Source organism: Miscanthus floridulus, chromosome 5 (assembly GCF_019320115.1).
Source record: "Miscanthus floridulus cultivar M001 chromosome 5, ASM1932011v1, whole genome shotgun sequence".
NCBI classification, from domain to species: domain Eukaryota; kingdom Viridiplantae; phylum Streptophyta; class Magnoliopsida; order Poales; family Poaceae; genus Miscanthus; species Miscanthus floridulus.
In genome coordinates this window covers 119,134,159-119,158,585 of record NC_089584.1, presented here as the reverse complement: position 1 = coordinate 119,158,585, position 24,427 = coordinate 119,134,159, and the positions used below count along the sequence as shown (strand labels likewise).

At 45.4% G+C, this 24,427-nt stretch overlaps 3 protein-coding genes, 1 long non-coding RNA gene and 2 pseudogenes across 4 annotated transcripts; 3 read left to right on the top strand and 3 right to left on the bottom strand.

The window, feature by feature from the left end:
* Window positions 1-7,395: 7,395 nt before the first annotated feature.
* On the bottom strand, window positions 7,396-8,652 carry LOC136453276 (protein ALP1-like; annotated as a pseudogene).
* A 728-nt stretch (window positions 8,653-9,380) lies between these two features.
* LOC136455226 (glutathione S-transferase T3-like) lies at window positions 9,381-10,720 on the bottom strand. Its single transcript, XM_066455348.1, has 3 exons — window positions 10,401-10,720; window positions 10,009-10,171; window positions 9,381-9,917 (listed from the first exon to the last, which is right to left on the bottom strand). The coding sequence occupies exons 1-3, from the start codon at window positions 10,718-10,720 to the stop codon at window positions 9,381-9,383; spliced, it is 1,020 nt and encodes a 339-aa protein (XP_066311445.1).
* Window positions 10,721-11,793: 1,073 nt separating this feature from the next.
* LOC136453275 (glutathione S-transferase T3-like) lies at window positions 11,794-13,091 on the top strand. The gene is made up of 3 exons (XM_066453852.1): window positions 11,794-12,113; window positions 12,344-12,506; window positions 12,597-13,091. The coding sequence occupies exons 1-3, from the start codon at window positions 11,794-11,796 to the stop codon at window positions 13,089-13,091; spliced, it is 978 nt and encodes a 325-aa protein (XP_066309949.1).
* Window positions 13,092-13,861: 770 nt separating this feature from the next.
* LOC136453274 (protein ALP1-like) lies at window positions 13,862-15,118 on the top strand (annotated as a pseudogene).
* Window positions 15,119-17,612: 2,494 nt separating this feature from the next.
* On the bottom strand, window positions 17,613-19,357 carry LOC136453273 (uncharacterized). Its single transcript, XR_010758990.1, has 6 exons — window positions 19,172-19,357; window positions 18,503-18,570; window positions 18,378-18,419; window positions 18,208-18,276; window positions 18,066-18,121; window positions 17,613-17,966 (listed from the first exon to the last, which is right to left on the bottom strand). It is a non-coding gene; the product is annotated as an uncharacterized lncRNA (long non-coding RNA).
* Window positions 19,358-23,505: 4,148 nt separating this feature from the next.
* LOC136453272 (uncharacterized) lies at window positions 23,506-24,406 on the top strand. The gene has a single exon (XM_066453851.1). It carries the CDS (start codon window positions 23,735-23,737, stop codon window positions 24,362-24,364), a length of 630 nt encoding a protein of 209 aa, XP_066309948.1. The 5' UTR covers window positions 23,506-23,734; the 3' UTR covers window positions 24,365-24,406.
* The last annotated feature ends 21 nt before the right edge of the window (window positions 24,407-24,427 follow it).

The following is a 24,427-nucleotide window of genomic DNA, read 5'->3' as shown; positions in this document are numbered from 1 at the left end:
CCTTGGAGCAAAAGGATTGACGAAGAAGATTAAAGAACATCACAAGGTGAGCAACCTGTACAAGAGAGTAGGGGATGGTGGCAAATTAGCATTGAAGGAACTATATGGTGATTGGGATAGTAGCTTTGACAATTTGTTTAGATTTGAGTCACAAGTTGAGATATCTTGCCTTGGTAGCATAATAGAGATTGATCATTATGAAATAGATGGCAAAATCATGTTCAGAAGATTTTTCTTTGCTATGAAACCTTGCATAGATGGCTTCCTTAGTGGTTGCAGGCCTTACTTAGCAATTGACAGCACATTCTTGACTGGGAAATTCAAAGGGCAGTTGGCTAGTGCTACCACTGTTGATGGGCATAAATGGATGTATCCGGTTTGTGTTGGGGTGTTTGATTCTAAAACAAGTGACAATTGGGTTTGGTTTATGCAAATGCTTAAGAAGGCCATTAGATCACCACGGGGGTTAGCAATATGCACAGATGTTGGGCAGACAATGATGTTAGGGGTAACTGAGGTGTTTCTAGAGGCGGAACATAGGGAATGCATGTTTCAATTGGTGATGAATTTCAAGAAAAGGCATCATGGTAAGGTTTTTTATGACCACCTCTGGCCAGCAGCGTACTCATGGAACCAATATTTGTTTGACAAACATTGGGTTGTAATGGAGACAGATAAGCCAGCAGCAACTGCATATCTTAGGAAGTCTCATAAGAAATTATGGAGCAGGAGTCAATTTTCAACCATTTGCAAAGTGGACTACGTAACAAACAATTTGGTAGAATCCTTTAACAATTGGGTTAAGGAACAGAAGTCAATGAATTTGGATGACTTCATGGACAATATTAGGCAAATGATTATGATAAAGTGGAACCAAAGGAGGAAGATATCAAGACAGCTTGGTGGGTTCATTCTACCCCACATAATCAAGATGTTGAATAAGAAGAGTAGAGAGCTAAACTTGGAGGTTGAGGAATGCTCAGAAGATGTTGGTGAAATTACTGCATTAGGAGGGAGTGAATTCAGGTTTGTGGTCAACTTGAATGACAGGACATGTTCTTGTAGACAATGGCAGGTATCTGGCATTCCTTGCAAACATGTTATAGCATTCATCACAGCCAAAACCAATTCATCTATAGAGAGTTATGTGGACTTGTATTACTCCATTTGGAAGTTCAGAATAGCATATGAGCAACTAATCCCTGCAATGCCTGACAAGTCCCAATGGCCTAAAGCAACACATGGATTTTTTATGCACCCACCATTACTAACAACTGTTGCTGGTAGGCCCCGAGTCAAGAGGTTGAAGGGCAATGCTGAAAAGAAAGGTATTAAACGTCAACATAAATGTCCTATTTGCCTAGACTATGGCCATCATTGGCACAATTGCAAGATGGGTAAACCAGAGGATATAGAAGCTATGAAGCTAATAAGGTAATAAAAAGAGGGTTAAGCAATGCTCTCTTCTTCTTGTATTATGCAAGTTAATGCATGTGATAATTTTTTCCTTACTACTTATCTAGAGGAGAACCCAAAAAAACAAGTAAAGCCAAATCAGCTCAGTCATCCATTATCCCTATAGAGCATGAAGCACCACAAGCATCTATGTCTTTTCCACCAAGGTTAGCAAGCTATAAACTTATGATCATGGTTAAATAATTGTTTCAGTCCTAACAGATTGCTATTTTGTTGCCGCAGCCAAAATTTGGAACCTGCAAATAAGAAAAAGGGGAAAAAACCTAATGCTACTTCTCAGGCATCGAAAAGGTTACTACCTGTACTTTTCAAATTTATATAATGACACATGAAAACTTGTTTGATTTCTAAGTTTCTTATTTTTTTCTCATAGTCAAAGTCAGGGAACTACAAGAAAGAAGGGAAACCATGATAGGTCTGGTTCTGGACATTCAAGAAGGTAATACTTTAATTCAGAATATATATTATGATACATGAAATATATAGGAAATTCTAAGTTGTTTGCTTTTTCCTACAGTCCAACCTTAGAAACCACAAGTACTAATAAGAGAAAACATGCTAACTCAGATTCTGGATCAAAAAGGTAATTCTCTCTGTTCCTATATGTATAGCTGATGTCCATTCCATACAGTCCAGCATTGCTGTTGTTTTAGTCCCATGAGTTTCATCGAAAAATTATTGTTCTTTGAGATGTATAGGTGCAGATCAAAAAGTGGCTCCAATCAGCTGGAGCCGGTCTCCACTGAAATCCCTTTGGCCAGTGAGCAAATGGCTGCACCTGTGAATAAAAATGGTAAAGGGAAAAAGAAACAAATTGCTAAAAAGATTCCGATCTATCCTATGGCACCATTAGATAGTCCTGCCATGAGCACCAGAAGCAAGAAAACCGATCCAGCAAGCCCTGCCATGGATACTAGAAGCAAAAGGAGACTCAGCTTGTGATTCTCGCCAAAAACTTATGATATGTATGCATGTCGACTTGATGTAATGTTGGAACATATATGTATGCGAACATTAAGAGTGTACGTAGCTATGGACCATTTGTACTTGCTACATGCAGTGAACTGTTTGAACCAATTTATATTGAGATCTCATTAGTGTTTATCTATATAATGTGGATGAATTTTATTGCACAAATAACGGAGATCGTCAATACATCTCTTTTTTTTTTGATAAATTTGAACCACAGTAGATAAGAGATAATATGGATGAATTACAAAGCTTAGATAATGCATATTATCATAACAAAATTATTTCTAAATTATAATATAATGTGGATGAATTTTAATGTCAAAACAAACCATACAAATACTCAGTGTCATAGAGGTAATATTGTAAACATCAGATGGAGAAAGACCATACAAGGAATCAGCGCATTTTTCTACAACATGGGTATTATAGACAATTTGCATGGCACTTAACGGTGTTAGGGTCCAAAACTGACAGTAGTGTTATATGGGTCATTAAAATTCGAAGACAGGACCATACACAAAATTTCAAAGTTTGTAGGGCCATACAAGGAATAACTGAGTTTTATAGGATCATACAGATAATTTTCTCTACTTATATACTATATGTATAGGACCCATATATATTATTAAAAAAATTATATGTCCGCCGATCAAAAACTACGCCAATCTTGCTTGGCGCGGCCAGACCGCGCCTGGCTTTCTAGTCACTTTCTGAGGCATGCGCGCAGGCGCAGGTCTATTGTCTCGTACGCGCGCGGGTAGCCACAGCCACGCGGCGCACACGCGGGCGGGCAGGCATGCACGTACGCGCCCCACCACGATATCGAGTGGAATTACAGGAGCCTTTTTTTTCCTCCTACAGGCCGGAACCGGGATGCAGGAACGGAGAAAGCCAACCGCCCTATATCTAAACCTGGATACCGCAAAGATTCTATATATAACGATAAAGAGATAAAATTTCAGCCTATTTTTTTATCCATTCATTTTGATTTTTTTTATTTTTAACCTTTTTCTGAAACAAATTCTGAATCTAACACCATTGTTTTTTTATTTTCAAATCTAATCTGTTTGGCCGCGTCTAAGTCCGTGGCACGGCCAAAATACACTGTCGCGCCAATGCATCGGCGCGGCACGATTTGCCATGTCGGACAACGGTTTTCATGTGTTGGCGCGGCATGGATTTCAAATTAAAAAAAAAACTCAAAACTATAAAGTTATATATCTCGTCGAGAGCTACAATTTTCATATAAAAATCATCTTCATCCGAGATCGTATGAAAAAGATACAAATTTTCTAAGGTTACACCTCGCCTTGTCAACAGGAGTGACGCGACAAGGATTTCCACATGAAAACCGTTGTCCGACGTGGCAGATCGTGCCGCACTTGTGCATGTGACGCAACAACGTGTTTTGGCCGCGCCACAGACTTAGGCACGACCAAACGGGTTAGATTTTGAAAATAAAAAAGCAACGGTGTTAGATTTGTAATTTGTTTTAGAAAAAGGTTAAAAATAAAAAAATCCTCTATTTTTTGTCTGTCTCCCTCTAATTAACGGACAATGGAGAATTTTCTTCTATCCGGACTTATATATATAACTCGTGCTTATATGAGTTAGAATACCTCTCGTCTAGTGTGATACAGGTCCTATTCCAAAATGTATTTGGTCGTATATGTTGACATCTAAATTTGAAAATAGGTAGGCACGGAGGTAGTGGAGCCTGCCGCCGAGCAGGGCATGGGTGGGTGGGTCGTCACGAGGGAGGATTGGAGGGACCGGAGGATAAGGATGAAAACGGTCGGAAAGGGTCGGAAAACCTCTTAATTGTTTTCTATTTCTACATTTGAATACGAAAACGAAAGCGAAAGCGGTAAAGCCGGACATAAAAACGAACACGAACTTACGGAATATCGAGAATTTCGAAAACGAACTAATTCGAGCGGAATTATGTCGAACACGGTCGATATACGAAAAATCAATACGGAATTGACCCGTAGGACCAAGTGCATAACAATTAACAAGTGAATAATAATTAACAAGTCCTACAACTTACTTAAAAAATAGCTCCATTCGACAGCATGTAAGAAAGATATGATTTTTCTAAGGCAACAAGCGCTCGTACGCGATTAATATACCGCTAAAAATTTATTTACTTTTTTGAACATCTTAAAGACCTCAAATGAATAAAAACTAGAAAGTTATAGACCCGTCGAGAGCTATAATTTTTATATAAAAATCATCTTTATCTGAGATCGTACGAAAAAGATACAGTTTTTCTAAGGTTGGACTTCTAGTGGGCTAAATTTGGTTTAAACCGAATTTCGAATTCGGGATATTCCAAATTAAAAGTAGAAAACAGTCAAAAAATTGTCAAAACCGTTTTCGTTCCGATTTTAAATTTGATGTTCCGAATTTCGAACCGATTTCGAATTTGTTCGAAAATACGATTCGATCAGATTAAATATAGAAAACAATGCGGTTTGGTTTGGAACATTTCGGTACCATTTTCATCCCTACTGGAGGATGGCGTCGAAGGGTGGCAGACGGTCGCCCTCGAAGAGCAGGAGGTGTTGCAGCAACGGAATCAGAACCCACTGCGCCTCCACGTCGTTGTGCATGATGCTAGGCGCGGACGGCAGCGCGCCAGCCATCACAGCGACGTAGGTGACGTCGGTGATCGTCAAAACCGTTGTCATGGGTTCTGGGCGGTGCCTGACTGCCTGAGCAAGCAGCCTGTGTTTGCTGGGTCGTATTTAACTTATAAGTCATGGCTTATTAGTCAGCGAATAATGTTTTTCTCTTACACCAAACTAGTCCACAGTATTTTAAGCTATGGCTTATAAACCAAATAAGCTCAAACAAATAGGGCGAAGCTGTGCCAGATTAGAACCTTGTGGCTTAGCGTCGTTGTTGGTGTTTGCTTGCCCTCGAGCCTGAAGTGTGTGGGAGCTGTAGAAGAACCCGTAGCTGAACCAGAAGGCAATCATCAATTGACTGAGTCATGTCACGTTCGGTCACATCTCGCTAGCGGGTGGTGGCTGGGGGCCGTAAGGTGTGTTTGCATCTCCCGCCTCCATCTCCACGAGTGCGAATGGATCAATCAACGGTCAAATTCATCAAATCAAATAATTAAAAATATAAAAATTAAAGTTATATATATTTACAAGTAAATATTTCTTTATTTTGAAACGGGAGAAATTTTTATCAATGTTGTATTTTACTTTGATACAGCTAAGTAGGACTTTATCATATGCCTAGGATGTCATGGTCATTATAAATAAGTTATGGCTTTTAAATTTTATAAAAATGGTTAAACATAAATAGAGATATAGTATTTTGTTGTCATTTTCTATGAATGTTTTTTTCTCCCGTTACAGCGCACGGGCCTATTTGCTAGGAAAAGAAAAAAAAACCTATGGCAATCACAAACGGGGGACAGTTGATACGTGAAAGAAAGAAGGGATCATCATCACCTACTCAGCCCAACCCAAGCAGTCCAGGTCCATCCCATGCCATGCCATCACTCTCAGCGAAAAGCAGCGAGCAGATGGCAGTTGCATGCGCCAAAGTAAAACTCTCCCGTTCAACCCTTCAATCCCGCCCTAAAAACTAAAAAGGAGATGCTGCCAGCGCTAACTCCTCGTAGGCCACATTGGCATGCCCCATATAGCAGCACTTGCAGCTCCGAATCGCTAGCTCGGTGAGTGCTGAAGTGGACCTCGATCCATCGAGTTGATTGATGTAAAGCCGCCCGGGCGCTCATCAGCTTCCCATTCCCTTTTGCTGCATGCCTAATGGCAATTGACCGCGACAGCGGAGCACTAAACTCCGCTGCTGTAAAGTTAGTCCCGGGCGTTGTTCTGCCATTTGACTTTCGCCGCGCGCGCTGGGTGGGGCACGATGGATCGACGGATTTCGATCGATCGTCGAGGCCCAGGCCACGGGTCCCCCACGCACTACACTGCACTCGCTCGCCGCGTATCTTGGCAGCTGCGGACGAAAGCGAAGGCGGCGATGCTCTTTCTATAGGACGCTAAAAAGGCAGTGGTTACGAATTCTACGGCTGCCTAGCTACCGTGGCTCAGGTCGGATAAGAGCATGGTTAATAACCCAGCCAATAGCGGGCGGTATGCCACTGCTATGTCATATACAGCCAGCTATATAGCCAACTCATATAGTAGATGAGCTCTTTGGCTGGCTGCTGCTCAGATTGTAATCATTTATTGCTCAAATGTGCAAACAAGCTGCAAACCATCAGCTGTGATCACATCTTTGTGGCTGTATATATGTGCTCATTCAACTAGAAAACAAATATGCTCATCCATACGATTTTACCAAACAAAATCTGAGATGAACCATTTTACCAAACAACATAATAAAATGGAAGGCCATTGGCAGATAGATGGCAAATTTCAAGCAACAATACAAATTTCAAGCAACAATACCAGATAGATGACAAATTTCAAGCAACAGTTCGCTGACACATAGACCATTAACTAAAAACAATACTAAATAAGTTCGTTGGCACACAAGCCATTAACTAAAAACAGTACTAAACAAGTTCACTAGCACACATGCCATTATTTATTGATCTAGACGACGGTGCTAGAAGCATGAAGCCATAGTTGATAGCTGAACTTCCGTAGAATGCAGCAGCCAGCCCATTTGCATCAAAAGTGAAAACACTGCGAGCATAATAATGCGAAAGTCAAACATATGGGTCCTGAAAATTAGCTAGAAAAGTTTCTGTTTGTGGATAAGTGTGGATCAAATATGTTGAAGAGAACATGTTCAGAATTTTAGAGTGGATACCTGCAAGTAGCATCTGCAGCATTCAGCACGCCATGCCCAGTCCTGATTCATGAAAAGATACATGTAAGACATCATGTTAGTTCTCACTGTGAAGGGAAAAAATAACAGAAACATGTAGATTTCATAATTCTACCATGACTAGTTCTGATGGCTATTTCCAAACCTACGCCAAATGTGCTCGACCAAATCATTTTTAAGCTGGGTATGCTGTGGACGAGCACGGATAGCAGCTTTTCTACGCAACACATCAGCGAAGCACAGATTACCACCAGTGTTCACTTCAGGAGGTAGAGCAATGGATGCCCCTGGATTCTCATTCCAATCAATATGAATAGTAGTATCCTCTCTCTCATCTTCCACTATCATATTGTGGAGAATCACACAAGCTAGCATGATCCTTCCAACACTCTTCCTCTTCCACAGGCGTGCAGGACGGCGAACAATGGAAAAACGGGACTGTAGTACCCCAAAAGCACGCTCCACATCTTTCCTTGCCCCTTCCTGGTGCTTGGCAAACAACTTATGCTTCTCTGTTTGAGGAAGTGTAATAGTCTTCATGAAGGCTGCCCATTCTGGGTATATACCATCAGCAAGGTAATAACCTATGTTATACTCATTCCCATTAACTGAAAACTAAATTTGAGTGGCTTCTCCTTTTAAAGCATCAAAAAATAGTGGGGACTGGTTGAGCACGTTAAGGTCATTGTTTGACCCAGCAACTCCAAAGAAAGCATGCCAAATATGAAGGTCCTGAGAAGCAACAGCTTCTAGGACTATAGTTGGAACTCCATAATCACCACGGGTGAATTGACCCCTCCATGCTAAAGGACACTTCTCCCAACGCGAGTGCATGCAATCTATGCTACCTAGCATTCCAGGGAAACCACGAGACTCATTAACCTGGAGTAAACGCTCAACATCCTCACGTGTGGGGCGTCGCATGTACTCCCCACCAAACACCTCAATCACCCCTCGTGCAAACTTGTCCAAGCACTGTAATGCAGTGCACTTTCCAATCTTCAAGTACTCATCAAGAGCATCTGCAGGAGTGCCATAAGCCAGCATGTGCATGGCTGCTGTACACTTCTGCAGTGGTGACAGCCCTATTCGACCAGCACAATCTGCCCTATAAGTAAAATAGGGAGACCACTGACCAAGGGCATCCACAATGCGTAAGAATAGACGCCTATTCATACGGAATCTAGTACGAAACATACTCTCGGGGTAGAGTGGTTCTGCAGCAAAGTAGTCCTCTACAAGACGCTCATGAGCACCTCCATGATCCCTCCGGATGCTCTTTCTAGGACCATATTGTCGCTGAGAAACCCCACCCGAGAAGGCAGCCTTGATCTTCATTGTGAGCGTGCTAGCAAAGGAGTCGAGGACGCTCTGCTCTGCAACATGCTGTTCAATAATTTTGGAAGGAGCTAGTTCATCAGAATCATCTGAGTATGAATATGAGTCAGACATGGTTTGGGCTGAGTAGAAAGATGAGAGAGCATGAGTAGGAAGATGAGTGTTCTGATGGGCTGTAGAAGTAAGATGGTGACTACAATGTCCTCTATAAAGACATGGCTGAAATCAGCCTCAATCAACTCAGACATGGCTGCCACTACTTGGCACTGCTGCCACTACTTGGCACTGTTGCCATGCTTCTATAGTAGATAGAGAGGACAACATTGTAGTTCAGCACTGCATTGTATAGAGTGTTCTGATCTACATTGTAGTTCAGCACTGTATTGTAATTAGGTGCAATTTACTGCATTGTAATTAGGTCCTAGATGCACCAGAAACCAATAGTGTCCATGTTTTCAGCAACAAAATGTATTTTAGTAAGCAAGACCTTAGTAACTAAAAAAACTAAGTTTTAGTAGGATTGTACCTCAGTCATTTTTGTTAAATAAGCTCTCCCTCAGGCACTTCAATGCCAACATATGCTCAGCTTTCACATCTCCAGGCATTCCAGTTGTGTTTTGCATCAATAATGATCTATATGTTTCTAGCATAACTGCCTCCTTGTGCTCTTTTGCTGCAAGGTGAGCAAGCCTCCGAGATTCAAGCTTCTCACTGGACACATGCCTTTGTGTTTCTAACATCTCTGCACGCCCTTCATTTGCTGCTTTTTAGGCATCTAAAAAGTTGTTAAGCTCATCTTCAAGATCTATTATACAAGGCTGCTCTTTTTTTTTCTTTATCTGCTCCTTAGCTTTCTTGCCCCCTATTGGCTGTTCATCATCATCTAGAGAGAAATGTTGCCCCACATCCTCCTCAACAAACTTTCTCTTGCCTGGTTCAAGATCCTCGAGGCGTTCCAGATAGGCGTCCCATTTTGGCTCCTTGCTAAGAACTTCCCAACAATGCCTAAACATGAATGGCCCATCTTTTTTGTGGTCTTCTTCGTAACTTTGCAGTGCCTTGTTCATTACATCCTCATCAGATTCACCACTAGCCCACATAGCATTGGCCTCCTTCCAGTTACCACCAAACCAAGCAACCCTTTTCTTAATTCTTCCAAAGTGATCCTTTATTTGCTTGGCTGTCCTGACCCGGTCTTTTGGGGTGGTGCTATTAAATACATCAGCAACACCTTTCCAGTACTGATCATTCTTCTTAAAATTGGCTTGGATTGGATCATTTGAATTATTCACCCAAGCAGCGACCTAAAACATTGTCAAATTGTCAAAAGATGTTAACTGATGCGCTAACAATGTAACACATGGAGCCCATTAACCAAAAAAAAGAAGATCTTACCAATCTAAGATCCTCCTTTTTTGTCCATGTCAAGCGTTTTTCAGTCCTAGTATTGTTGTCAACATCAATATGTATTGCTTGTGATGAACTCCCATTGCTCGCAGCTTGTGGTGTGCTCTTCAAAATATTTAGGAAACCACCAGGAGGGTGAGAATCTAATCCCCTGGCAAAAAAAATGTACCCTAAATCAAAATTTGCATTAAAGAACTAGATATAAATAAATAGCAGCTTAGAACTAGAGATCTACAGTTAAAAAAATTCATGTCTAACTAGATAAGAAGCATCACAAAAACTGCAGAAGTCTCTCGCATACAGGACATCTAATTTCATAGCTACAGAGATGAAATACTTGCACATAAATATTAATCGTCATCGGTACAGAGATAACATACCATTCTTGCACATCGGACTCCTCAAGATTAGGCCCAGACCAAGGATATGCTGAAGCACCAACGCCAGGAGGTGCCCACCAAGGGCCTTGAGCCGATGAGCTTGCCATGCCCGGTTGCTGTACGCCGGTTAGCCAGCATGGTGCGGAGGAGGGAGGCATGGACTGTGGCGGGCGAGGCGGGCACCAGACACCAGGTCCAAACATGGAAGGGATGGACGGCGGGGGAACGGGCTGAGTCGTCGCGGGCGGACCAGACTGAGCCACCGGCGGCGGAATCTCCATGGGCGTTGGCGCAGATGTTCTCTTGGACTTCCGACTCATCTCGCCCAAGTGATGGCTGCTGGGTATGGCAGCTAGGGTTTGGGAGAGGTGGCGATTGGGGAAGATTTGGGGCTTAAATCCTTGGATTTGGCACGCGAGGAATCGATTTGGCGCGCGAGGAATCGATTTGGCGGGAAGAGCATGATCTATTTGGCGCTGGGGAAGGGGAAGCGGAGCACGGGATCGGGAAGGAGAGAGACGGGAGGATGAGGCGCCGGCTTCTCGCTCGCATCAGGCTGGAAGACGGCGTTTTTTTCTCGTACGCTACGCTACAGCCGGGCGAAGAGAATAACGCTCGCTCCGTGATCTCTCTCCTCCGTGGCTGTTTTTGTGATGGCGTGGACTCCTCTCCGTCGGCTTGCAGTTGATTATAATACTTGGACTCCTCTCCTCCGTGGCTCCTTGTATTATAATCGACTGCAAGCCAACGGAGAGGAGTCCACGCCATCACAAAAACAGCCACGGAGGAGAGAGATCACGGAGCGAGCGTTATTCTCAGTATTATAATCGACTGCAAGCCGACGGAGAGGAGTCCACGCCATCACAAAAACAGCCACGGAGGAGAGAGATCACGGAGCAAGCGTTATTCTCTTCGCCCGGCTGTAGTGCAGCGTACGAGAAAAAAACGCCGTCTTCCAGCCTGATGCGAGCGAGAAGCCGACGCCTCATCCTCCCGTCTCTCTCCTTCCCGATCTAGTATTATAATCGACTGCAAGCCGACGGAGAGGAGTCCACGCCATCACAAAAACAGCCACGGAGGAGAGAGATCATGGAGCGAGCGTTATTCTCTTCGCCCGGCTGTAGCGCAGCGTACGAGAAAAAAACGCCGTCTTCCAGCCTGATGCGAGCGAGAAGCCGGCGCCTCATCCTCCCGTCTCTCTCCTTCCTGATCCCGTGCTCCGCTTCCCCTTCCCCAGCGCCAAATAGATCATGCTCTTCCCGCCAAATCAATTCCTCGCGCGCCAAATCGATTCCTCGCGTGCCAAATCCAAGGATTTAAGCCCCAAATCTTCCCCAATCGCCACCTCTCCCAAACCCTAGCTGCCATACCCAGCAGCCATCACTTGGGCGAGATGAGTCAGAAGTCCAAGAGAACATCTGCGCCAACGCCCATGGAGATTCCGCCGCCGGTGGCTCAGTCTGGTCAGCCCGCGACGACTCAGCCCGTTCCCCCGCCGTCCATCCCTTCCATGTTTGGACCTGGTGTCTGGTGCCCGCCTCGCCCGCCACAGTCCATGCCTCCCTCCTCCGCACCATGCTGGCTAACCGGCGTACAGCAACCGGGCATGGCAAGCTCATCGGCTCAAGGCCCTTGGTGGGCACCTCCTGGCGTTGGTGCTTCAGCATATCCTTGGTCTGGGCCTAATCTTGAGGAGTCCGATGTGCAAGAATGGTATGTTATCTCTGTACCGATGACGATTAATATTTATGTGCAAGTATTTCATCTCTGTAGCTATGAAATTAGATGTCCTGTATGCGAGAGACTTCTGCAGTTTTTGTGATGCTTCTTATCTAGTTAGACATGAATTTTTTTAACTGTAGATCTCTAGTTCTAAGCTGCTATTTATTTATATCTAGTTCTTTAATGCAAATTTTGATTTAGGGTACATTTTTTTTTGCCAGGGGATTAGATTCTCACCCTCCTGGTGGTTTCCTAAATATTTTGAAGAGCACACCACAAGCTGCGAGCAATGGGAGTTCATCACAAGCAATACATATTGATGTTGACAACAATACTAGGACTGAAAAACGCTTGACATGGACAAAAAAGGAGGATCTTAGATTGGTAAGATCTTCTTTTTTTGGTTAATGGGCTCCATGTTTTACATTGTTAGCGCGTCAGTTAACATCTTTTGACAATTTGACAATGTTTTAGGTCGCTGCTTGGGTGAATAATTCAAATGATCCAATCCAAGCCAATTTTAAGAAGAATGATCAGTACTGGAAAGGTGTTGCTGATGTATTTAATAGCACCACCCCAAAAGACCGAGTCAGGACAGCCAAGCAAATAAAGGATCACTTTGGAAGAATTAAGAAAAGGGTTGCTTGGTTTGGTGGTAACTGGAAGGAGGCCAATGCTATGTGGGCTAGTGGTGAATCTGATGAGGATGTAATGAACAAGGCACTGCAAAGTTACGAAGAAGACCACAAAAAAGATGGGCCATTCATGTTTAGGCATTGTTGGGAAGTTCTTAGCAAGGAGCCAAAATGGGACGCCTATCTGGAACGCCTCGAGGATCTTGAACCAGGCAAGAGAAAGTTTGTTGAGGAGGATGTGGGGCAACATTTCTCTCTAGATGATGATGAACGGCCAATAGGGGGCAAGAAAGCTAAGGAGCAGATGAAGAAAAAAAAGAGCAGCCTTTTATAATAGATCTTGAAGATGAGCTTAACAACTTTTTAGATGCTCAAAAAGCAGCAAATGAAGGGCGTGCAGAGATGTTAGAAACACAAAGGCATGTGTCCAGTGAGAAGCTTGAATCTCGGAGGCTTGCTCACCTTGCAGCAAAAGAGCACAAGGAGGCAGTTATGCTAGAAACATATAGATCATTATTGATGCAAAACACAACTGGAATGCCTGGAGATGTGAAAGCTGAGCATATGTTGGCATTGAAGTGCCTGAGGGAGAGCTTATTTAACAAAAATGACTGAGGTACAATCCTACTAAAACTTAGTTTTTTAGTTACTAAGGTCTTGCTTACTAAAATACATTTTGTTGCTGAAAACGTGGACACTATTGGTTTCTGGTGCATCTAGGACCTAATTACAATGCAGTAAATTGCACCTAATTACAATGCAGTGCTGAACTACAATGTAGATCAGAACACTCTATACAATGCAGTGCTGAACTACAATGTTGTCCTCTCTATCTACTATAGAAGCATGGCAACAGTGCCAAGTAGTGGCAGCAGTGCCAAGTAGTGGCAGCCATGTCTGAGTTGATTGAGGCTGATTTCAGCCATGTCTTTATAGAGGACATTGTAGTCACCATCTTACTTCTATAGCCCATCAGAATACTCTCATCTTCCTACTCGTGCTCTCTCATCTTTCTACTCAGCCCAAACCATGTCTGACTCATATTCATACTCAGATGATTCTGATGAACTAGCTCCTTCCAAAATTATTGAACAGCATGTTGCAGAGCAGAGCGTCCTCGACTCTTTTGCTAGCACGCTCACAATGAAGATCAAGGCTGCCTTCTCGGGTGGGGTTTCTCAGCGACAATATGGTCCTAGAAAGAGCATCCGGAGGGATCATGGAGGTGCTCATGAGCGTCTTGTAGAGGACTACTTTGCTGCAGAACCACTCTACCCCGAGAGTATGTTTCGTACTAGATTCCGTATGAATAGGCGTCTATTCTTACGCATTGTGGATGCCCTTGGTCAGTGGTCTCCCTATTTTACTTATAGGGCAGATTGTGCTGGTCGAATAGGGCTGTCACCACTGCAGAAGTGTACAGTAGCCATGCACATGCTGGCTTATGGCACTCCTGCAGATGCTCTTGATGAGTACTTGAAGATTGGAAAGTGCACTGCATTACAGTGCTTGGACAAGTTTGCACGAGGGGTGATTGAGGTGTTTGGTGGGGAGTACATGCGACGCCCCACACGTGAGGATGTTGAGCGTTTACTCCAGGTTAATGAGTCTCGTGGTTTCCCTGGAATGCTAGGTAGCATAGATTGCATGCACTCGCGTTGGGAGAAGTGTCCTTTAGCATGGAGGGGTCAATTCACCTGTGGTGATTATGGAGTTCCAACTATAGTCCTAGAAGCTGTTGCTTCTCAGGACCTTCATATTTGGCATGCTTTCTTTGGAGTTGCTGGGTCAAACAATGACCTTAACGTGCTCAACCAGTCCCCACTATTTTTTGATGCTTTAAAAGGAGAAGCCACTCAAATTTAGTTTTCAGTTAATGGGAATGAGTATAACATAGGTTATTACCTTGCTGATGGTATATACCCAGAATGGGCAGCCTTCATGAAGACTATTACACTTCCTCAAACAGAGAAGCATAAGTTGTTTGCCAAGCACCAGGAAGGGGCAAAGAAAGATGTGGAGCGTGCTTTTGGGGTACTACAGTCCCGTTTTTCCATTGTTCGCCGTCCTGCACGCCTGTGGAAGAGGAAGAGTGTTGGAAGGATCATGCTAGCTTGTGTGATTCTCCACAATATGATAGTGGAAGATGAGAGAGAGGATGCTACTATTCATATTGATTGGAATGAGAATCCAGGGGCATCCATTGCTCTACCTCCTGAAGTGAACACTGGTGGTAATCTGTGCTTCGCTGATGTGTTGCGTAGAAAAGCTGCTATCCGTGCTCGTCCACAGCATACCCAGCTTAAAAATGATTTGGTCGAGCACATTTGGCGTAGGTTTGGAAATAGCCATCAGAACTAGTCATGGTAGAATTATAAAATCTACATGTTTCTGTTATTTTTTCCCTTCACAGTGAGAACTAACATGATGTCTTACATGTATCTTTTCATGAATCAGGACTGGGCATGGCGTGCTGAATGCTGCAGATGCTACTTGCAGGTATCCACTCTAAAATTCTGAACATGTTCTCTTCAACATATTTGATCCACACTTATCCACAAACAGAAACTTTTCTAGCTAATTTTCAGGACCCATATGTTTGACTTTCGCATTATTATGCTCGCAGTGTTTTCACTTTTGATGCAAATGGGCTGGCCGCTGCATTCTACGGAAGTTCAGCTATCAACTATGGCTTCATGCTTCTAGCACCGTCGTCTAGATCAATAAATAATGGCATGTGTGCCAGTGAACTTGTTTAGTACTGTTTTTAGTTAATGGCTTGTGTGCCAACGAACTTATTTAGTATTGTTTTTAGTTAATGGTCTATGTGTCAGCGAACTGTTGCTTGAAATTTGTCATCTATCTGGTATTGTTGCTTGAAATTTGTATTGTTGCTTGAAATTTGCCATCTATCTGCCAATGGCCTTCCATTTTATTATGTTGTTTGGTAAAATGGTTCATCTTAGATTTTGTTTGGTAAAATCGTATGGATGAGCATATTTGTTTTCTAGTTGAATGAGCACATATATACAGCCACAAAGATGTGATCACAGCTGATGGTTTGCAGCTTGTTTGCACATTTGAGCAATAAATGATTACAATCTGAGCAGCAGCCAGCCAAAGAGCTCATCTACTATATGAGTTGGCTATATAGCTGGCTGTATATGACATAGCAGTGGCATACCGTCCGCTGCTGGCTGGGTAACCATGCTCTAAGATTGGATCGTCTCGTGCATCATTTGGGTTCTGACCGGCTGCAGGCCCGGGTCGTGCTGTTGCGACGGCAGCCGGTGATCCGATCCAATGGAAGTTGGAACCCATAATTGGCGCCTTACGAGGGAGTTCGAGGGGCCGTGTATGTATGCGCGTAGCCGTGTGCATCATATCATCGGCGATACTACTGGGTGAGACCGGCTGGGCGGATGCAACCGGTCATGGGTCTCCAGCTTTCCAGTGACAGCGACGGCACAGCCGGAATCAGATCGATCGAGCGCCGAATCATTGGCGGCCTGTCGATCCATGCGTGCCTGAAGTTTGCGCAGTGCGCGCGCGTCCTGATTTCTGAAGCGGATTCCTGCGGAATATCTATCAGGACGAGTCAGTTCGCTGTAGCCGCGCGCGCCGTGTGCGCTGACACCCACCACCTGATGATCCCGTGCCGTTCGGCAGACACTCCCATGCCGCGGATGTGACTAACGTTTGATCAGGTCGCCGCCCGTCGGCGTGTTCTGATTTGCAGCGCTGCTGCTGCCCATTATCGTCTCGGCGGCGGCCAAGGTAGGATTGCGAGCAGAATCGACATGCTCTGTTCAAGCACATGCCAGGAGCCCAAGTGCGCATAGGCATGCAGCGCGCGCGCGCAGTGCCAGTGTGCGATCTAATCCGATCCGGTCGTCACGCGCCTACTGCTGAGTGCTGAAGACTGAAGCCTACTCGCCGATTAAACTCGTCCCGTTCCAAAGAGAAGAAGGGGCAGGCGCCGGCAGCAGCGGAGCAGGAGCAGCTGCACGTTCGCGAGTCCCGACACGGACAGAGAAGAAGGTAGAGGGAGGATCCACGCGCGGGGCTTGTCTTGCCTGCCGACCACGCCAAAAGCGCGGCTCGTGTCCTGCACACCGTCCCCTCTCAGCGCTCGACACGCACGCACAGGATTTAAACACCCCTGTGTCTCTCGGGTAACTACATATACTAGTATATTGCCCGTACTAACGCTACGGTAGCATTTAGAAAAAATAATTCACAAAACTAAAATAAATGACTATGGCTGCCACTATGTATGTTTGGAAGGGATTATGCTGGTAGAAAATTACAAGCGACGAATGACTTCATGTAGTTTGAGATACCATGGTTCATGCATGGATTGTTCAATTTACAAACAAACAAAAACACCTAATTTTAGATGGTAATAAGTCCTACTACTCGAAGGGTGGGTTCAACTGACAGTGATTCTTACAATTAAACCATTTGAAGACATACACCACAAAGAAGCACTTAAATTTCTGTCACTATTATCCTTACAACACATATACCATAAGAAATTAGAAGTTTAATTCAGGTCAGTGACCTGGAAGGCCAAACAGAAAACAATCCTTGAGACAATAAATAGCTTGGCGTATGCAGCATGCAAAGACTTACTTTTGTAGTTATTACCGATGCTGGAGTTCTCCATCAAACTTTGCTACAAGCTAACATAACTTGGCTAGTGTACCACGAATGCAGGGACTGAACTCTTCAGCTATCAGCAGTACTATGAAGGGCACTAAGAACTTTTGGTACAAACAATCTCTTACTCCATACATTAATTTTATCATCCGGATCACTCTGAAATACAAAGAACAGCGGTGTCAAAATTTTATTCATCCCTTGTATGCATCTTATTCCACCATACATCTTGACAAAGATTAACAATACATTTTTTAAAGACTCCTTGTAAGAAAAATAAAAGAGAAGATAGGACAGGGATCGGACAACAGTGTTTAAACTCAGTGTGTGTGAAGATTTACCTGATTGGACTATGCCATCATCATCACTTTCATCACCTTTACCATTGACCTCTGATTCTGAACCTTTATCCTCTACCTCTGCGCTCTGCATGATTATCCTCTCCTTCACTCTCTGAACAGTCTTTGCCACAATCCTACAAGGACGGCGCTGACCTGGAACGAGTGCAGATCAGGCCCAGCAGGATCAAGCCTCCAGTGATCAGTCCCTACAGGCAACAAGGCACAACAAAAGAAAATTATTCAACCCAATGCTCACTGAAGCAAAACCACAAACAGCTGAACGATGAGAGCAGACAGATGCCCACCGTCCAGCTGCAGAGCACAATGTTGATTCACATATACCCATCGATTCCCAATGTACCTGCAGATTAGCACAACGAAGAAGTTGATCCACAGCTCAAACCAACTACCTTTATGTACATCTACTAAAATTTAGACAGTTCGTACCAAAAGAAGGGCTCTTCCACTCTTATCCATGAGAAGGGGCCCAAAGAATGGATCCTGCAATTCCTGTTCCTGCAAAACATAACTGCTATCTCAGCGTTACAAGGTTTGGTACTAATGCATGGAACAGAAATAAAATTAGGCAAAAGGTAACCAGAGCTCATCATTATTACCTTACTTTTGAGATCAAAGAGCTGATCAAGTAACATTTGATTCTGCAAACATATCGACCCTTGTCAAATGCAAGCCAAAACAGTGTACTGTAAAAATATATAAACCACACAGTCAGGTTTTCTACCTTTTTGACCTGATATGCTTCAGAGATATCTCTAGGTTCTCCACCGCACCGGGCACCCACGCCGCCAGCTGGGGAACAACAATGCAGGAAACAGATCTCTAAGGAATAAGGATAACATAGTAAGAAAAATCACATGATAAAAGATGCACCAAGGGTACAACTACTGCATACTGAATAAGATTACTGTTTACTAATGACCAATTTTATTTGATGAACTGATAGTATTTTTTAATGCTCAAACTTCTAACAGATTAAGACTGAACAATCGACAACTTTGATATTTTTAGAAGAACAAGAAAATCTGAAACACAATTTTATTTATTTTAGGTGCAGCTACATGTCCTAAATCCTAACCATACAGCACTTCATATTGATACATAAGTGTAGGTACGAATTCATTAGTAACAAAACATTCGAACACTCCGCATCATGAATCAGGGATCACTGTAGAAGAGTATGCTTCCAATCTAAATGTATCACAACACAAACTGATTTTATATGGACTGCCAATTGTGCACCACTAAGATACATGAGGAAGACATTTCATGATTCACGGTATAAAATGGGCAAACAAATAAAACATACAGAATACCCCATGAAAACGGGAGAAAGTCCCCTATTAACGGCAACTTGTAAACACCACTTTAACCAAAATGGATCAGGACTAACCTAATAATTTTAAGCGGAATCTCTTGTACAAATGACTTGAAGTATCAACTTTGAAGAATGGTCAACTAAGCAACAAACACTACATGAGTTCATATGCTGCCAGCAGATCCTGAGAAAATTTCAGCTGGTCAAGAAAACCATCATTTGGGCACGCCAACTCAGAAATCTCCTTCAAAGCTTCTAATGCATCTGAAAAAAGCAACATGGGTAAAATTCTTTTATAGTAGATGAAAAGATACATGTTCTCTTTCCAAGAAAAGAGAGTTCAGACCTTCAAGAGATTTGTGTTCTAATCTCATGAGATAAGCAACTATGATTAAAGAACTGCTGTAAATTTGAAATAACGATGAATAAATAAACATACAAAGATGCAAAAGGGAGTTGGTGAACAGTCTTGTTCTAACCAATTTACTAAATAGAGACGCTACATGGGTAAAGTCAAATTCCAATTTACAAATTTCAAGCAGGCAGCAGCCTACTCCAAGTGGTTTGTGTCACAAACATTCAGTTTCATCGCATGCACTACAAATTGGTTTGGTCAAATTTCACACCTTCAAAGCAAATTGGTACTGCTATGCTATTACTACCACGCCCAATCTAATTCCATTGCTAAACATGACTGTTCCGAAGAAGTGATCCTAACTTTACCCACAAAACAAAATCGAAAATGGCAACGCTCCAGACGCCTACCTCCTCGACACCCCAGCAAAGCAATGGACGAGGACACAGGACACCGTCTTGATGACCGACGTGGACGCCGTCTCGGATGGGACCTAGGAAGGGGAGGCGGAGGAGGACGTGGCGAGCGTCGGAACGGCCGCTCCGTGGTGGCGTCGGCGGCAGGGGAGGGGCCGCCGCGGCAGACACGGCCGGCGCCCAGCGTGGGGAAATGGGTCGAGATCGGATTACGGTTCCGCCCCGAGCAGCGGCGATTCGGCGCGGATCGAACGGATCGGGGAGGGGCGCGCCAGATTCAGACGGGGGTGCCGGCATTCGGGCGAGCGGAGGGAGGAGTAGCACGCGTGAACGAGCAGCACGTTCGGAGGGAGGAGCTCCGCCTGTGGCGGCGTGGTGCCCAGCCGTCCGGCGCTCGCGGCCTCACGCTCAGCGCCTAGTAGCCTGCGCGGCTGCGCCCCTGCCCATCTACCGCCCGGAGCGGCAGCGCGTCCGTGGATCGGCGGTGCCGCGGAGGCTGCAGGCGGCACTCGGGTTTTTTTTGCGTCTTTCTTTTTTTCCCGTAGATAGCGGGTTCGAACCTGGACTCTCGCGGTTGGGTTTGTGGATGCCGCGCGTTGCCCACAGGGCGACGGAGGGCAGACACACTAAACATGAGCCGTCGAATTTGGATGAGTAATGAGAGAGAATGACTAAGAGATAATCTGGTGCATGCGTTTTGATGGTGTTATATTTTTGGGTGTATTCATTGGTGTGGATATAGCATAGGTCATAACTATAGAGCAGACATTTATTGTGTGGCTATAGATTTATTTTAACTGGTGTATTATAAGGTAGGGTAGATACGGGCCCGTCAGCTCGAGCACTGGCATGCCAAAAAAAAAAAAAAAACACGCCACGTGACATGAACGGGAGGCCGCTCCTCTGCAAATTACTACCGCCCCACAGCATCTGGTGTGGCTCGACATCCTCCGACCTAGCGCAGGGCAGCACGAGGATCGAGCTAGCTTAGCCACACGTTTTCTAATCCGTGTCCTAGAACAGGTGTCAAAGTCGCCCTAAATTCTGAACAGCCTGGACGTGCAAAAAACAACCAAAGTTTACTAGAGTACGGTACTACGGTCTCATCTCATGTGCGAATTATCAAGTCGGGAATCAGCCGCCTTGTGGGGCCGTACAAGAGTTTGGGTCGGTCCGAAGCAAGCAGAGGAACGTGTCCATCCGTGGCGCGGGAGCCTCCGCACGCGCAGAGAATCTCGCCCCGTTTCGTTCCCCTCCGCAGCGGTTTCGCCGTCCCATTCCGTGCTGCGCTCTCTCTGCTCTGCCGGTGCCGGACGCCCGGACCGATCGGCCTCGCGCTAACCCGGAGCGTTGTCCACAAGCAGCGGCAGATGGACGACGACCGCTGCCTCCTGCTGCTGTTCCCGGGGCCTAGAAGCAGGACGTTAGGACGTATATGGACGCTGATGGCGCTGCGTGCGGCCTCGCGTTCTCTCTCCTATGGCCCCCAAGCCCTTTCTGACCTTTCTAACGCTGCACGGACGTATTGGACGGTATCGGAATATCATATCATATTATATGATTGCTATAATATATATTGGCTGTTAGCGATATATACTATGTACTGATAATGCCATCGATATTTTTTATTGCTTATTATTATTATTATTATTATACTTCTCGCTTCTGGGAGCAGCGATGCATGTATATAACACGATTTCTCCATACGGATGACAAAATACGAGCATACTATATATACTGTACTAGGTATAACATACCGTGGTTCGCTTTGCTTTGAGAATAAGCATGGGGATTAAGCCCTATTCGTTTGATTTTATAAGCCGTACTTTTTCAACCAACGGACAGTATTTTTTTCTCACAGCAAATCAGCCATCAGCCAATCAAACAGGGCATAACTTGTCGAGTCTGTGATGAGCCTGTCACGGCCGCCGGTCCCTCTGCTTTAGCCTCCGCCCTTGAGTAACGATCGTTGGCAGGCTGCATCTGTAGAATCACCCAAGACGTACGTGCATAATCTGGGTTCAGACTCTCGCGAGCACAATCATTTCTTGGGCTAACTAATTGTCCCCCTAACCAGAGGCGCGCGTACTTGTCCATCCCCATGCAGGTCGCCGGAGCAGGAACACCATCAACTGGCCTTCATTCATCGCAGCAGCGACGGCGCGACGAGCCGATATGCTTGCTTGCGCCTTGCGCCTCCGCGCGTGCGGTCCATGCCCGAACCAGCACATTCATATGGCACCACGTACAGGCACCTATATTACTGCTGCTCCCTGCACTATTCCCCCGTCTCGGCCTCTGCCTCTCTCGCACAGTACGTGCTGTGCGTTCCATGTTGGTTCCACGTCAACGTGCAGGCCCAGGTTTTACAGGCAGGCCATCCTCCTCTCCGGTTCACCCCAAGCACATGCGCGATGCGCCAGAGAGAGAGAGCCAGCCCCCTGCGTGACGCAAGTACAAGGCCGAGGTGGAGTGGCAATGATTTGGGCCAGGGAGGGGGTTCCGCTTCCACACCAGAGACCATACACCACCACGATCAGCGTGCGGCGCAAAGGAGGATCGGAGGAAAGATGCATGAAAAGGCAAAACAGAGTGAACAGCGGCGATAGACGGATTGATTTTTTCACAGTTCCTACTCGGTTCTTTTCCACACAGGCACCACTTCTTTATGTATATACATCTTCCCATCCATCCCACGTTTGAATGGAGCCAACAAGAGAGCCAGCAGTGGAAATAGTGGGTGTGTTTAGTTCGCGAAATAATTTTTTTTGGATGTCACATCGGATGTTTTGGGATGTCGGAAGGGGTTTCGGATACTAATAAAAAAAACTAATTACATAGCTCGTCTGGAAACTGCGAGACGAATTTATTAAGCCTAATTAATTCATCATTAGCGCATGCTAGTACTATAGCACTTATGGCTAATCATGGACTAATTAGTCTTAAAACATTCGTCTCGCGATTTCCAACCAAACTGTGCAATTAATTTTTATTTTTGTTTATATTTAATACTCCATGTACCGCAAGATTCGATGTGATAGTTTGTGGTGAAAATTTTTAGGAACCTAAAGAGGGGAGGAGGACCTGGGGCTGCTGCTACAGGCTACAACATTGAGCAGCGGCAGCTGCCGACTGATCGAACAAGAACCAGTTTTCTCGCCGCTGTTAGCTCGATGTTATTTAGGGCAGTCCCAACGGTGCATTGATGATGGTTTCTATCCTCATTAAATGACTTGCCATGTAGGCAAAATGCTGACATGTCAACGTAATTAATGAAGAAAGAAAGCAAAAATCATAGAAATGGTTTCTTCATGAAGAAACCAGGTCTACTCTTGACCCAATACACCAAGAAACTATGAAATCGCCATTGGGGAGAAACCACCAATTTCTAGGGAGCTCGTGTCGCACTCCCATTGGAGGAAAAGATAGAGTTGTGAGAGAGAAAGAGAAAATAGTTATTACTCATAGAAACCATGGGTTGGAAAGCAGTACTTTTTTGGTGCGATATCCTATGTTATAGAAACTACTAGTTTTTTTTATTGGGACTGCCCTTAATATTTTTTAGTTATAGAATAATATTTTTCTCTAGTTCATATTTCAGCGTAAACATACCCGCACCAAAAGACCCAACATATACAAAGGCCAGCCAGCTGAGCCTCGCGAACCAAAGCTTAGCTCGTGCGCGCGGCGCGCATCGCCAAGCTCCTTCCTTCTTCCTCCTCGATCGAGACCTCTCCGTGCTCACTGCCGGTCTGCCGCCATATATGAACTAGCACAGGCGCAGCAGCTGCGCCGGCCAGGCTACGAGCAGAAGGCGAGAGGGATCGGTGACGGTGAGGTCCGCGCGCGGCCACAGGGATTATATCGATGGAGACCATCAAGTGCTGCATCGCGTGCATCCTGCCGTGCGGGGCGCTGGACGTGGTGCGGATCGTGCATTCCAACGGACGCGTGGAGGAGATCAGCGGGGGCCCCGTGCTGGCCGGGGAGATCATGAAGGCGTACCCCAAGCACGTCCTCCGGAAGCCGCCGTCCACGTGCCCGGCCGACGGCGGCGGCGGCGGCATCGTCGTGCAGAAGCCCGTCATCCTGCCGCCCAATGCCGAGCTGCAGAGGGGCAAGATCTACTTCCTCATGCCGGTCATGGCCACCACCCCGGCCGCGGCGCCCGCGCCCGAGAAGCCCGCCGCGAAGCTACAGCTACCGGCGCCGGCGACGCCCGCCGGCCAAACCGCGGCGGCGGCTGCTTCGGTGGCGAGGAGGCGGCGCCGGAGGAAAGACCACACCGCCGCACGGGACGGAGCGGCCGCCGCCTGCAGCAGCGGGGCCGCAGCCGGGCCGGCGCCGGCGGAGGACGAGAAGGAGCGGCTGCTGGCCAACGAGAGGTACCTGTCGGAGATCATGAAGGAGAAGGCCTCCACGGCGAAGGACCGGCGGCGGGGGCGCGTCGCCGTGTGGCGGCCGCACCTGGAGAGCATCACCGAGGATGACTTGTAATCTAGCAAGCAGCAAGGTGTCTTTGTTTCTTTTTTTTTTCCTCCTCCCACCTTCCCTTTCTCT